Source organism: Hemicordylus capensis, chromosome 7, assembly GCF_027244095.1.
Source record: "Hemicordylus capensis ecotype Gifberg chromosome 7, rHemCap1.1.pri, whole genome shotgun sequence".
NCBI lineage: Eukaryota > Metazoa > Chordata > Lepidosauria > Squamata > Cordylidae > Hemicordylus > Hemicordylus capensis.
This window is the reverse complement of record NC_069663.1, coordinates 18569498-18583041: the sequence shown is the minus strand read 5'-3', so window position 1 is coordinate 18583041 and position 13544 is coordinate 18569498. Positions and strand designations below refer to the sequence as shown.

At 44.8% G+C, this 13544-nt stretch overlaps 1 protein-coding gene across 1 annotated transcript; it reads left to right on the top strand.

Moving 5' to 3' along the window:
- Positions 1 to 562: 562 nt before the first annotated feature.
- Positions 563 to 12087, top strand: FBL (fibrillarin). The gene is made up of 9 exons (XM_053267208.1): positions 563 to 711; positions 903 to 974; positions 2471 to 2647; positions 4327 to 4421; positions 6008 to 6178; positions 7969 to 8101; positions 8990 to 9102; positions 10907 to 11052; positions 11845 to 12087. Exons 1-9 carry the CDS (start codon positions 702 to 704, stop codon positions 11867 to 11869), a joined length of 942 nt encoding a protein of 313 aa, XP_053123183.1. The 5' UTR covers positions 563 to 701; the 3' UTR covers positions 11870 to 12087.
- The last annotated feature ends 1457 nt before the right edge of the window (positions 12088 to 13544 follow it).

The following is a 13544-nucleotide window of genomic DNA, read 5'->3' as shown; positions in this document are numbered from 1 at the left end:
ACACTTTTTAGCAAGAAGGTTTTTTTCGGGTTCCCCCTTCCCAGACCTCACCACCTCCTATTATTTATATACCGCTTTTCAACAAAAGTTCCCAAAGCAGCTTACACAGAGAAATAATAAAAATAAATATTTCACGATCTACAAAAGAAACATAAGCTAGACACCAGCAACAGCCACTAGAGGGATGCTGCGCTGGGGTTGGATATGGCCCGTTGCTCTCCTCCTGCTCAATACAGAAAAATCACCACTTTAAAAAGGTGCCTCTTTGCTTAGTTAGCAAGGGCTAACTCTAGCGAGGAGTAGGGCTGAAGCTTCTGGGGTGTTTTTATTTCATTTATTTGTGTGCTTCTTTCCGTTGTTGTTTTTGTTAATGTGGAAAGCCAACATGCAGATGACACAGCTGCACCTCTAAAAGCCAAGTGGAGCGGAGTCCTCCCTATCCCTTCTTCAGCACTCCGCCAGCAGAGCAGAAACAAAGAAAACAACCCCAAGCAGTAGGAACGCCCGGAGCGCTTTTCAAGCGCTCTTTAGCAACAGACTCCATTTCCCAGAAACCTTCGCGCGCAACTGCCCTTCCCCCCCACCTCACGTAATTCCGGTGCGCCTGCGGCTTCCGGCGCGTGGTTCTTTGCTTGGACTCCACACACACTTGTCGAATTTTAGGCGCGTGGGCAAAGGAGTCTCTCCAGTCCGCTCCAGCTATGCGGCCCGGTAAGGGAGGGAAGGCGGGGAGGGAAAAGTACCTCGGGAGGCCGTGGCGTGGTTTCCTTTGCATCTTCTCTGGTAGCCGCGTGTCGAGGCAAGGTCGTGGGGATTGGGGAGGTTGAGAGCGCTCGGACACGTGGCTGCCTGAAGAGTTAGTGACCCTCTTCACCATTTGGGCTGTGTATCCGTCTCTACAGGATTCAGTCCCCGTGGAGGACGTGGTGGCTTTGGGGATCGTGGAGGACGTGGAGGCTTTCGAGGAGGTCGAGGTGAGCGGCTCTCTCATCCTTTCCCCCAGCGGGTGCCTGCTTTGGTTTGTGTATTCTCACGTTGCCGCTTCTAGTTGGGATCTGCACGCTGCATGCTTGGGAACAGGCCAGGTGCTCTGGGATATGTTTATGGGCCTGATGGCATGTCCTGCTCTTGTGCCATCAAGCATGAGTTGTCCCCCTTGCTAAGCAGGGTCTGCCCTGGTTTACATTTGAATGGGAGACTAAGATCCCTCAGGGGGTGGGACCACTCTGGGGAGAGCACCTGCCGGTTTGCAAAAGGTTCCAAGTTTCCTTCCTGGCATCTCCAAGACAGGGCTGAGAAAGACTCCTGCCTGTACCCTTGGAGAAGCCGCTGCCAGTCTGTAAAGACCAGACCTGGTTAACTTTGGCCTTCCTGCAGATGTTGGTCTACAACTCCCATAATCTCTGGCTATTGGCTACTGTGGCTGGGGATTGTGGGAGTTGTAGTCCAAAACCAGCTGGGGGGCCAAAGTTGAGCAGGCCTGGTGCTAAGGAAGATGGACCAATCATCTGACTCTGTAGAAGGCAGCTTCCTATGTTCCATCTCAGGACCTATATGTTCACTTGGAGTATGTGATGAAGTCAGGATGAAGCTGTGAGTATAGGGAGTACTAGGATGGCACGTTTGTTAGGAATGCCAACTTTATGATTCTTCTTCTAGATTCTTTTTTCTCATGGTTTTCACAATATCAAGCCATCAATACAATACAGCAAATATTGCTGTATTGTAAACAGCAATTGGAAACAACTAAAGCTTCCAAAGCAGTTTACACACACAGAGAGAGATATGCTCTCCATCCCCAAAGGGCTCACAGTCTGAAAAGAAACAGCCACTGGAGGGATGCTGTGCTGGGGATGGATTGGGCCAGTTGTTCTCCCCCTGCTAAATAAAGAGAATCACCACTTTTAAAAGATGCCTCTTTGCTCAGCTAGCAGGGGATTAACATTTCAAGGATTGCTTTCAATAGTCACCTGGAATTTGATATGGATTCCTGGAGACTCCAGGCTAGTACTGGAGAGTGGGCAACTAGGCAACCCTAATACTGGGTTAGTGGATTACCTAGGTGGTCACAGACTTGGAGCTCTCTGGGTTGGTTGTTAGGGTTTCTAATTCCCAGTTGTTTGTTTAACAGCAGAAATGACAAATAATTCTCCCTTGCACATCTTCCACCCCACCTCTTTAGACTGCTGAAATGAAGAACGCTTAGGAGGTAAGACTAAGACTCATAGAAAACAGTAGACAGCATCTAGGCTAAGTTAGTCATGGCTAAGCACCATTGAAATAAATAAGACAAGTAAATCATGGTTAATCAATTTCAATGGCACCTAGTCATGATTAGTCTGGATCCTGCCCAGTGAGGCTCCCTTCTGTATAAAATTGCGTAAGTCCAAGAACTCTGGCTCGATTACCAAGGCAATATAGGATTTGTGGTATCCTGTACTTTGTGTTTTTTTGTTTCTTTCACCTGTAGGAGGTGGATTTAGATCTCCTGGCGGTGGAGGAGGCTTTCGAGGTGGGCGAGGAGGAGGAGGAAGAGGTGGTGGCGGCGGCGGCTTCCGTGGCGGGCGAGGAGGTGGTGGGCGAGGAGGAGGACGAGGTGGCTTCAGAGGCGGCAAAAAGGTTACAGTTGAGCCCCACAGGCATGAAGGTAAGACTTGCACTGTATATCCTGTAGTGGGCCTAGTTTAAAGAAGACACTTAATTCTGCTTGTGAACTATCATAATAGAGAGGGGCTCTTCTGCTCTAATGGGGGGAGGGAAGGCAGCGGTGTGTCCAGAGCACCAGAGAAGGTTTGTTTCCACCCACTTCATCTGGTGTAGGACAAAGGAAAGGTACAATATATGGAGCATCTTTGGAAAGCAAGTTGTTATGACCTGTAGGTCGTGCCAGAAAATTAATTTGGGGTTAGGTTCCTGAGTATGCTGAGAGTGGTTACAGTTTCATTCTGTATGCTGAGAGTGGTTACAGCAACTTCATTCGCTGGCCTTTGGAAGGAATCCACTGATAAACTGATCACCAGAACATCCTCAAATCCCTGACTTTTGCTGGATGGTAGAAAGCAAAGATAAATTGAACATTTGCTGTCTCGTGAATATAGTCTCATAACGGGTTCAACAACTGAATGCTTGAAACACTATCTGCTCCTGTTAATTTCGTATAGCCTTTTGTGTGTGTGGGTGATAACTTGAGACAATGAATAGGAAAGTAATTTTTGTAGGAATTCCAGCACCCTGGCCAGGATTTCATAAGATCTGTGTGTAGTGCAGCTGTTAGCAGTCCTGGGCACAGCTCTATGTTTGACGTGAAACAGAAGCAAGTACATTCTAAAGTATTCTTCAGGAAAGGAGCTGCATGCTGATGAAGCAAAGAGCCCTGCCAGTGGGGTAGTGAAAAGTCAAGTTCCCTTTGCATTTTGCAGCAGAGAATGGTGGGAATGGGCATATGAGCTGGTCTTGTGGTAGCAAGCATGACTTGTCCCCTTAGCTAAGCAGGGTCCACCCTGGTTGCATATGAAAGGGAGACTAGAAATGTGAGCACTGTAAGATATTCCCTTTAGGGGATGTAGCCACTCTGGGAAGAGCTGAAGGTTTCGAGTTCCCTCTCTGTCTTCTCCAAGATAGGGCTGAGAGAGACTCCTTCCTGCAACCTTGGAGAAGCCACTGCCAGTCTGTGTAGACAATACTGAGCTAGATAGACCAATGGTCTGACTCGGTATATGGCAGCTTCCTATGTTGTGGGTTTGTACTGCTTTCTCACTATATTCATAAAACGCTTGTCCAGTGCTGATTCTAGCATCAGTTCTAGCATCCCATAATACTTTGCTGGCCTAGAGCTTTCCTATATCTACATAGGAATTCAATTCCAGGAAAGTAGAGCTTTCTCCCAGTTAATTGACCACAGTTTCTCCATTGCTGATATTTGCACATGGGTATAGCTCTGCAGAAAGACTTCCTTTATCAGAAGGTGCACACATATATGTTATAGCACGCATTGTCTAGGAGAGGTCTTCCTTTCTGAAAGAAAAGGGGAAACAATTCTCTTCAGATGCCACTTGTCGTCTACAGTTTTATATGTACTTGAATTAAAAATCATCAACTTTAAAAAAAACCAGTTGCCTGATCAATCCAGGGCACCCTTTTAGTTGATTAAACGTTGCAATTCAATTAGCGAATGTAGCAGAAATTTTTAGCTAGCTGCTATCTAGAAGTAGCCTAAGCAGTATGGGTAGTCTCCCAGTTTTTTCCATTTTTCAGCACCATTTTCTCTTTGCTGATACAAAGCCCCTCTTCTATATTAAGTCGGATTCTGATCTCTCATTTGATTAGGTGTCTTCATCTGCAGAGGAAAGGAAGATGCCCTAGTGACACGGAACCTGGTTCCTGGCGAATCTGTATATGGAGAAAAGAGGATTTCTGTGGAGGTGGGTAGTGGATGATGCCTTGGAGAAGCACAAGGGAGACTCGCCCGCAAATGTGGAATACGAGTACGACCAATATTTATATACCAATATTGGTATATAAATAATATTGGTATGTTAGTATATTGGTATATTAAGAGAATGACATCACCACCATGAGCCCCACCACCTATTAAGATAATCTGGAAAGGTTCATCTGCAGTTGCCACGAACTGGTTTGGCAGCAACCTGGGAATGGGCCTTCTCTGCTGCTGTTCCTGGTCTCTAGAATGTGCTCCCTGTTGAAATAAGAGCCTCCTCATCTCTGGCAACTTTTTAAAAGGCACTGAAGATGCTTTTAATTAGATTTATGGTTTTAAATTATTTTAATGTTGGTTTTAAATTATTTTGATGTTTAAATGATTTAGTTTTGATTTTAATTTTTTTTTTTTAATTTTGATGTAACCTGCCCTGAGCCATTTTTGGAAGGGCAGTATAATTAAATAAATAAAGGGCAAATAAATAAATAAATAAATAAATAAAGTTAGTCAATATATATATAGACCAATATTTATATGTTGAATATTTATATATTCAACAAAAGTTCCCAAAGCAGTTTCCATAAATAAATGATGCGGAAAGGGCAGATACAAATTGGGGTATCATGTTCCAGAGGTAGTGGTCTGGAGACGTTCGTCTCTGGGCAGTTAACAATAGCATAAAACTAGTTAAAATACATACAAAAACTTAAAACAATTTAACAATTTAAAAATCACCCACAAATTAAAACCTTAACATTTTAAAGAACTGAAAAAGCTTGTGTGAAGAGGTGGGTTTTCAAATGCTTTCTAAAAATTGTCAGAGATGGGGAGGATCATATCTCAGTAAGGAGCGCATTCCACAGTCTTGGGGCAGCAACTGAGAAAGCCCGTCTCCGTGTGGCCACCAGCCGATCCGGTGACAACTGGAGACGGATCTCTCTGAATGACCTCAATGGGCGGTGGGGCTCATAATGAAGAAGATGTTTTCTTAGATACCCCGGGGCCTATGCCATTTAGGGCTGTATAAGTTATGACTAGCATATGATTAGCATGACTAGAACCATTTAAGGATGGTTCACATGTACTGTTGTCTGTATGACTGTGTATGTTGTGTAAATGACCATTTTAAGTCAGTACAGGGGCTGGACCCCTTGAAAATACAGAATATGGATCAAGTATACTGTTGAACATAACGTGTGTGCAGTTGTGTGTGTAGATTTTATGTATGTTGAACACAATGTGTGGATAAGGCTGATGCAGGCATGAACAAATTATCTGGATCTAGGAGCCAGCCTGAAAATTTAGGAGCCTGGCAATAGACCCTTGGTGAAACTACCAGATTTATTGATGGACATAATTGGGGGAGGGTATATGGGCTTCTCTTTATCCTCTTTACAAGTAACGTACTTAGAACAGAAACAAGGCTGCCTGGGACAAATAAAGATCGTATTCAATAGCTCTGTGAATATCCTAGTCTAGGTGCCACAGTTCAGTTTTTGTTCTCCTGGGTGCTAGAGATTTGTCATGCCCTGGGCTAATGTCTAGGATATGTTTGTCTCTTCCTTGCAGGATGGTGAACTAAAAGTGGAATACCGTGCCTGGAATCCTTTCCGCTCCAAGCTGGCGGCCGCCATCCTAGGAGGCATTGACCAGATCCATATCAAACCAGGCGCCAAAGTGCTGTACCTGGGAGCAGCCTCGGGCACGACAGTCTCTCATGTCTCTGATATAGTTGGACCAGTAAGTTGCTGCTAAGGTGCCAGAAACTGGAATTGTTGTCAAATGGAATCTTGAGCAAACTTAGCAGTCATGGGATAAGGGGACAAGTACATGTGTGGATTGCTAACTGGTTGAAGGACAGGAAACAGAGGGTAGGTATAAATGGGGAGTTCTCACGATGGAGGGAAGTAAAAAGTGGGGCCCCCCAGGGATCTGTACTCGGACCGGTGCTTTTTAATTTATTCATAAATGATCTAGAAGCAGGGGTAAGCCGCTAGGTGGCCAAATTTGCAGGTGATACCAAACTCTTTCAGGTAGTGAAACCCAAAACTGATTGTGAGGAGCTCCAAAAGGATCTCTCCAAACTGGGGGAGTGGGCAACAAAGTGGCAAATGCAGTTCAGTGTTGGCAAGTGTAAAGTGATGCACATTGGGACGAAAAACCCCAACTTCAAGTATACGCTGATGTGATCTGAGCTGTCGGTGACTGACCAGGAGAGGGATCTTGGGGTCGTGGTGGACAGCTTATTGAAAGTGTCAACTCAATGTGCGGCAGGGATCATTAGGAAAGGGATTGAAAATAAAACTTCTAACATTATAATGCCCTTATGCAAAACTATGGTGTGGCCACACCTGGAGTACTGCGTACAATTCTGGTCACCGCATCTGAAGGAGGATATTGTAGAACTGGAAAAGGTGCAGAAGAGGGCAACCAAGATGATCAGGGGCCTAGAGCACCTTCCTTATGAGGCAAGACTACAACACCTGGGGCTATTTAGTTTAGAAAAAAGACTGGGGAGACATGGGATGAGGTCTATAAAATCATGCATGGTGTGGAGAAAGTGTATAGAGAGAAATTCTTCTCCCTTTGACATAACACTAGAACCAGGGGTCATCCCATGAAATTGAGAACCAGGAAATTTAGGACCAACAAATGGAAGTACTTTTTCACACAACGCATGATCAACTTATGGAATTCTCTGCCACGAGATGTGGTGACAGCCAACAACCTGGATGGCTTTAAGAGTGGTTTGGATAACTTCATGGAGGAGACTCAACGGCTACTAGTCTGAGGGCTATAGGCCACCTCCAGCCTCAGAGGCAGGATGCCTGTAGGTTCTCAGCGGCATCTAGTGGGCCACTGTGTGAAACAGGATGCTGGACTAGATGGGCCTTCTTGGGCCTGATCCAGCAGGGCTGTTATGTTCTTACGGACCTTAAGGCTCTCTGGGCCCTGCTAGTGTGTTTCTCCAGGGATGGACTTGTGTGATCAAGGCCAGTGAGTCTCAATGAGAGGAGCTTGCGTACTGCAGAAAGTTTTACTAAACTCATTTATTTATGGTCAACAACCAAATAAATACTACAGCAAAAAGCAATGCAGTACAATACAATAACATAGGTAAAAATTTAAAAACCAGTTTGCAGACACCTTACTTTACAGAAACTAAATGGACAATAACAAAAGGTAATATACATAATTATGTTGAATAAAAAGGCTAAAGGGGCTAGGAAAAGAAAATGCAAATGGGGGTGGGAATTAATCATTTACATAGTATACTTGGGTGAGAGGGAGCCTTCCAAAGATTTTTCTCATTAAACCCCAAACAGTTCATTAAAATTGAACCAGATTGCTAAGAACTCCTCTTCATTGCCATACCATGTGTGTGTGTGTGTGGGGGGGGGGACTAGCTCAAATGTCATCAGGGAACACATATCAGAGATCCAAAGCTGAAGATCCTTGTGAATGCTGCTTCTTGCTATGGGCTGTGCCAGCCACTGTGTTCTCAAGACTTGCTGTTTCTGGTCCCTCAGGAGGGGCTTGTGTATGCTGTGGAGTTCTCCCATCGCTCAGGCCGTGATCTCATTAATGTAGCGAAGAAACGGACCAACATTATCCCTGTGATTGAGGACGCACGGCATCCACACAAATACCGCATGTTGATTGGTAAGGTGTATCAGTTGGCTGCACACCAATACAAATAAGTCAGCGCGGCTGCTGCTCTCACCCTACCTCAGCAAATGTCTGAATCCTGAATGACCAGACTATTCCCTTGAGCAGTGTCTGTCTCTGTTGTCTTGAGACGAAGGACTTATCAGAGCCATACACGGGAGCCTTGCATATGGATCTTGAAGCTGCTAGTGATTGATGCTGGGATCTGTACAACATAAGGGATAGAATCCAGACTAAGTTAGTCCTGACTAACTTGTCTCACTAGTTTCAATAGTGCTTAGTCATGACTAAATAATCTGGATGCTGTCCAAGGAATTCATGTGGCTTCACTTTTGCTTCATGAGTTAAGGGGGGCTTTTTGGTGGTGACACCAGATTATGGAATTCCCTCTAAGCATGTTCATCTGGCACCTTCACTGCTGTTCTTTTAAGTGCCTGGCAAAATCCATTAACTTGGGCCTCTAATGGTACTTGGTGCTACTTAGGTGATTCTAGTTTCTCTCTTCACTCTGTTAAATTGGATATTTTAACATCTTTATCAAGTATGATTTATTAGCGGTTCTTTGTTGTACTGGGTGTTTGATTTTGTTTGCCTTGAGACTTCCGCAAGAAGGTGGGATATACATGTTTAAAATGAATTAAAATTCCAGATAGTCATACCGCAATTCATTTGGTTTGATCTTCAGCAACTGCCCTAAATAAATCTGGACCCGCTCTAGAGATGCTGCCTCTCTAGAGCTGTTGTGCCATCTCCACAGCACAGGGTCAGGGACAAAGTTTGGAAGCTCTAGGCCTGTTGTATTTATTTTGTGACGAGGAAGGAGGGGACAAGACTGGCAGAAGCACCTCCAAATATTGGTGTCTCCTGTACCCCTCTTTGTAGGAATGGTGGACGTGATCTTTGCCGATGTGGCTCAGCCTGACCAGTCACGTATCGTGGCACTGAACGCACACAACTTCTTGAAGAATGGTGGCCATTTTGTCATCTCCATCAAGGTATTCATTCATTTATTCGATTTCTATACCACCCTTCCAAAAATGGCTCAGGGTGGTTTACAAAGAGAAATAACAAATAAATAAGATGGCTCCTGTCCCCAAAGGGCTCACAATCTAAAAAGAAGCATGTCAGACACCAGCAACAGTCACTGGAGTTACTATGCTGGGGTTGGATAGGGCCAGTTACTCTCCCCCTGCTAAATAAAGAGAATCACCACGTTCAAAGGTGCCTCTTTGCCAAGTTAGCAGGTGTATTGCTCAGTTTGACTGGCAGTTCTAAGCCAGACAATGACAACAATGAATATATACCTCTTTTCAACAAAAGTTCCCAAAGCAGTTTACAGAGATATAAATGAATAAAATGGCTCCCTGTCCCCAAAGGGCTCACGATCTAAAAAGAACCAGAAGACAGACACCAGCAACAGCCACTGGAGGGATGTTGTGCTGGGGCTAGATAGGGCCAGTTGCTCACCCCCTGCTAGATAAAGAGAATCACCACTTTTTAAAGGGTGCCTCTTTGCTCAGTTAGCAGATCAGCTTGAGCTCAGAAAGGAATCTCTATAAATTGGTTCCCTATCTCAAAAGGGCTCACAATCTGAAAATAAACGTAAGGTAGACACCAGCAACAGCCCTTGGAGGGATGCATGACTGGGTATGGACACTTGCTGTCCTCGTGCAAAATATACCAGTATCACCACTTTGGAAGGTGCCTCTTTGCTCAGTTACCAGGGTATTGTTGTGAGCCATGGCTATGTGTAGATGTGTCCAGGGGCACAGTCCCTTCCTGGTGCCAAGACGGAGAAACACACACAGATGGAAGATGAAGTAGATGGTATTTTAATCCAAGCGGAGACAGAGACATAAGGCTTCTTAGGTCCCTGTAAGCCAGCTGTCCCCAACCAGGGTTCCTCCCAATGTTGCTGAACTGCAACTCCCAGCTCCCCCAACCACTACACATTATAGCTAGGGATGTTGGGACTGGGAGTTGTACTTCAACAGCATCTGGAGGAATCCTGGTTGGGATCCATTGCCCTAAGCCAAAACTATTGGGGATTCTATTGGGCAGTAGGGGATGTGCTCTGACAGGAATCTGTGGCACCTGGGCAGTGGTCCAGTGTGAGATCCAACTGGCATTCTAAGCAGGTAAAGTGTGCCGTTGAGTCAGTGCCGACTCCTGGCGAACACAGAGCCCTGTGGTTGTCTTTGGTAGAATACAGGAGGGGTTTGCCATTGCCATCTCCCATGCAGTATGAGCTGATTCCTGTCAGTATCTTCCTATATCGCAACCCGATATAGTACCAGCGGGGATTCGAATCGGCAACCTCTGGCTTGCTAGGAACGTCATTTCCCTGCTGCACCATTAGGTAGCAGGCTGTCCCTTTATACATGATTTTAAACAAAGCAGGTTAGTGCAGTTTCTTAGCTTGTATGTCAGTATGAGAGTATGTAATGGTGCTTAATGAGATGCAATTCAAGGCTTGAAGTTTCTCATGGCAGCTCTGATAAGCAGCTACAGCCTCTGATAAGGAGCCAAGCTTGCTAAAATTGCCCCATGGATTAGCTTCTGAGACAGACCCTAAAACTGTTCACTCCTCGTAATCCAATGTAGATTTTTGGATTTTTTTTTGTTTTCCAATGTCTTCCAGTAGAAAACTGTCCCTGTCAGTACTGTAAGTCCCTAATCTTGGCCTGTGTGTTGCGGTTTTGGGGACGCTTGGGAATGATGAGCTGTTGTCCCACTCGAGCAAGCCAGGGGTTTCGTGTTTGGGACTGGCTGGCAATCCTCACCTCCTTCCTTCTCCAGGCCAACTGCATTGACTCCACAGCAGTGCCCGAGGCAGTCTTTGCATCTGAGGTGAAGAAAATGCAGCAGGAGAACATGAAACCCCAGGAACAGTTGACTTTGGAGCCCTATGAGCGGGATCACGCCGTGGTGGTGGGCATCTACAGGTATGGCCAAAATAATTATTGCTGTAAGTCAAAGTTGGTTTCCTCCCTTGCTTGGTGCACAGAGACTGTTTGCTGGCATTATCTTGACTCTAGCAGCATCTTCAAAGGACGGTGCAAAAGTTCTACTATATTTGCCCCACTATTTTGCAGGGTGGGAATAGCTACGCCTTGCACCAGTCCCCAGCAACAGCAATTAACCATATTTTGGGAAAGCTATCATAATCAATTTCTTAATTTGAGTAGGTTCCTGTTCCTCCACAATAAGGAGAACGTTGGTCTCTCTTTTATTGGAATTATGAGAACTTTGTCCACTGTCTTACAGTTCTCAGCTAGTTGCAGGATCCTGCAGTGTGCTGTTGAGCCTCTGAGATGATGGGAGTCTTTTCTAGTATTTATTCTCTCCATGTAAATGTTTGAGGTCTATTTCAAGCAGGGATGGGGCCATAGGTCCGTGGTAGAGCATCTGCTTTGCATGCCGAAGGCCCCAGGTTCAATCCCTGGTATCTCCCTCTCCCGGTATGGCTGAGACTCCTGTCTGAAACCTTGGACAAGTTACTGCCAGTCAGAATAGACAGTTCTGAGCAAGATGGACAAATGGTCTGACTCGGTATAAGGCAGCTTCCTATGTTCCACCTGCAAGGAGACCACCAATGAGTAACACCCAACGGAAGTCCAGTCTGAATATGCTGAATTGTGTACCAGATGCAAAATTGTGTCCTGCAAAACTAGGATTGATACAACCCTGCATTACTCCAAATCTTTTAAGCAATGCTCTCCCCTCTTCCCTTCCAGGCCTCCTCCGAAACAGAAGAAATAGAGGCAGCAGAAGCTTTTGGCATGCATTGCTCCAGTGCTATAGGTTCAAGGTGGTTTCCTTGCCACTTCAAGAGACAGGACTCTCTACCCCGCCCCCCCTCCCAGATTGGGCCCCAACTTCCCAAGGGCCAAGCATTTGTTTAGAGATGCTGTTCTGCATCTGTTTTCTGCCGAGTCTTCAAATGTATATTTTTTATTAAAATAAGAATTGTAGAGGCAGTTACTGGTTCTTTTTGCAGGCCAGGTAAGGAGCAGAGGTATCTCCAGTGAATCCTCTTCTGTGGACTATATGGGGGGAAGTTTGTCTGGATTAGGAAAAAGTTGTGAAATTGAGGTGAAAAGCAAATGATTTTCACTAGCTTTTCACTAGAAAAATTATTTTTGCTAGGAAAAACCCAAAACGCTGTTCATAAAATCCAATTTGCACAGCTTACCCCGGTGGGGTAAGGTTCAGCGGGGGAGGTTCAGTAGACACTTTCCATAAAATCCAAAGTCTGTAAAACCAGTGCCTATAAAATCAAGGGTTCTCTGTAATGAGTAAGGACAGAATGAGTCATGTTGTAAACTTTGGCCTTCTGTTCACTTGGGGTTAAGGGCCAGTTCTATACATGTTAACGGGTAATAAGCCTCATTGTCATATAAAGTTGTCCTCTTCTACATCAGCTTGGCTGAGGAGCCACACCCTAATCTAAAGTGGGAATGTGCCTGTGGTGGCACCACAACTTTGAAGACAAAAAATAAAATTAAGAAGTCCAGGTCTGACAACGGCTAGTGTGTAGACAATACTACTCTCAGCATTGGGCATTTGATCAGCAACAGCATCAGTCAACAGAAATAATGGCCAGGCATTTTTAACCCTTCAACTTTAAAGCATCCTTTTGGTGGTTCTAATAATCATTGGGTTTTATACTTGTGCTAACTGCAAAAACAATATGAGTTGTGAAACAATTAAATTCACTTTTTAAAAAAATGTGTAAAGAATTATGTTAATGGAATAAGGTTTCTAGTACAAACAGTTCACTGAACAGTTCTTTTTGGCTTGTATCTTGGAACACCAGGATCAGCCCAGTTATAATTTTTTAAATAATTAAAGCAAAGTCACAACAACGATGAAAAAACAAATTGGTTGTTAAAGGCAGTTGTAAAAGTGAGCCAGTGACCCAGTGACATTGGTTAACCAATCAGTTGGCCCACAAATCCTATCTTCTACATCAGATCCTGTTCAAGCTTCCTGTATTCTGCTCTGCCTGCTCCCGTTCCCTCTTTCCAGCTGTTCCATAGTCCTGTTTGGAGCATGAGCATAAAGCAATATCACGCAGTGGTGCTTGTGGATCCATCCTTGCAAAAGGACCTGGAAGAGAGAGCTGAGTTCTTCTCCGTATCCTGCTGTTGACTTGTAATCAGAACTATTTGTGTGAATTCAAAAAGCATTATTGCCTCAATAAGATTCAGACCACCAGGGTTCCTGCCACCATATCGCCTCTTTAGGATGCCATCCTAAACTGCCTTGCAGTGGTGTAAGTTTCAGTGAGACTGAGTAAAATATGTTGGAGTCTGCTCCACACCTATTAAAAGCTGTAATCCTCTATTACTTTATGGGACTAATGCTGCTGTATGAATGAGCTGCTGTTGACTGGTTGTAGACAAGCATTTCCATAATGTGAAATGAAACTCAT

Coding starts and splice junctions, on each gene's coding strand:
- FBL (XM_053267208.1), top strand. Junction 6,179..7,968: donor TCTCTGATATAGTTGGACCA/GTAAGTTGCTGC, acceptor CTGGTCCCTCAG/GAGGGGCTTGTGTATGCTGT. Junction 8,102..8,989: donor CAAATACCGCATGTTGATTG/GTAAGGTGTATC, acceptor CCCTCTTTGTAG/GAATGGTGGACGTGATCTTT.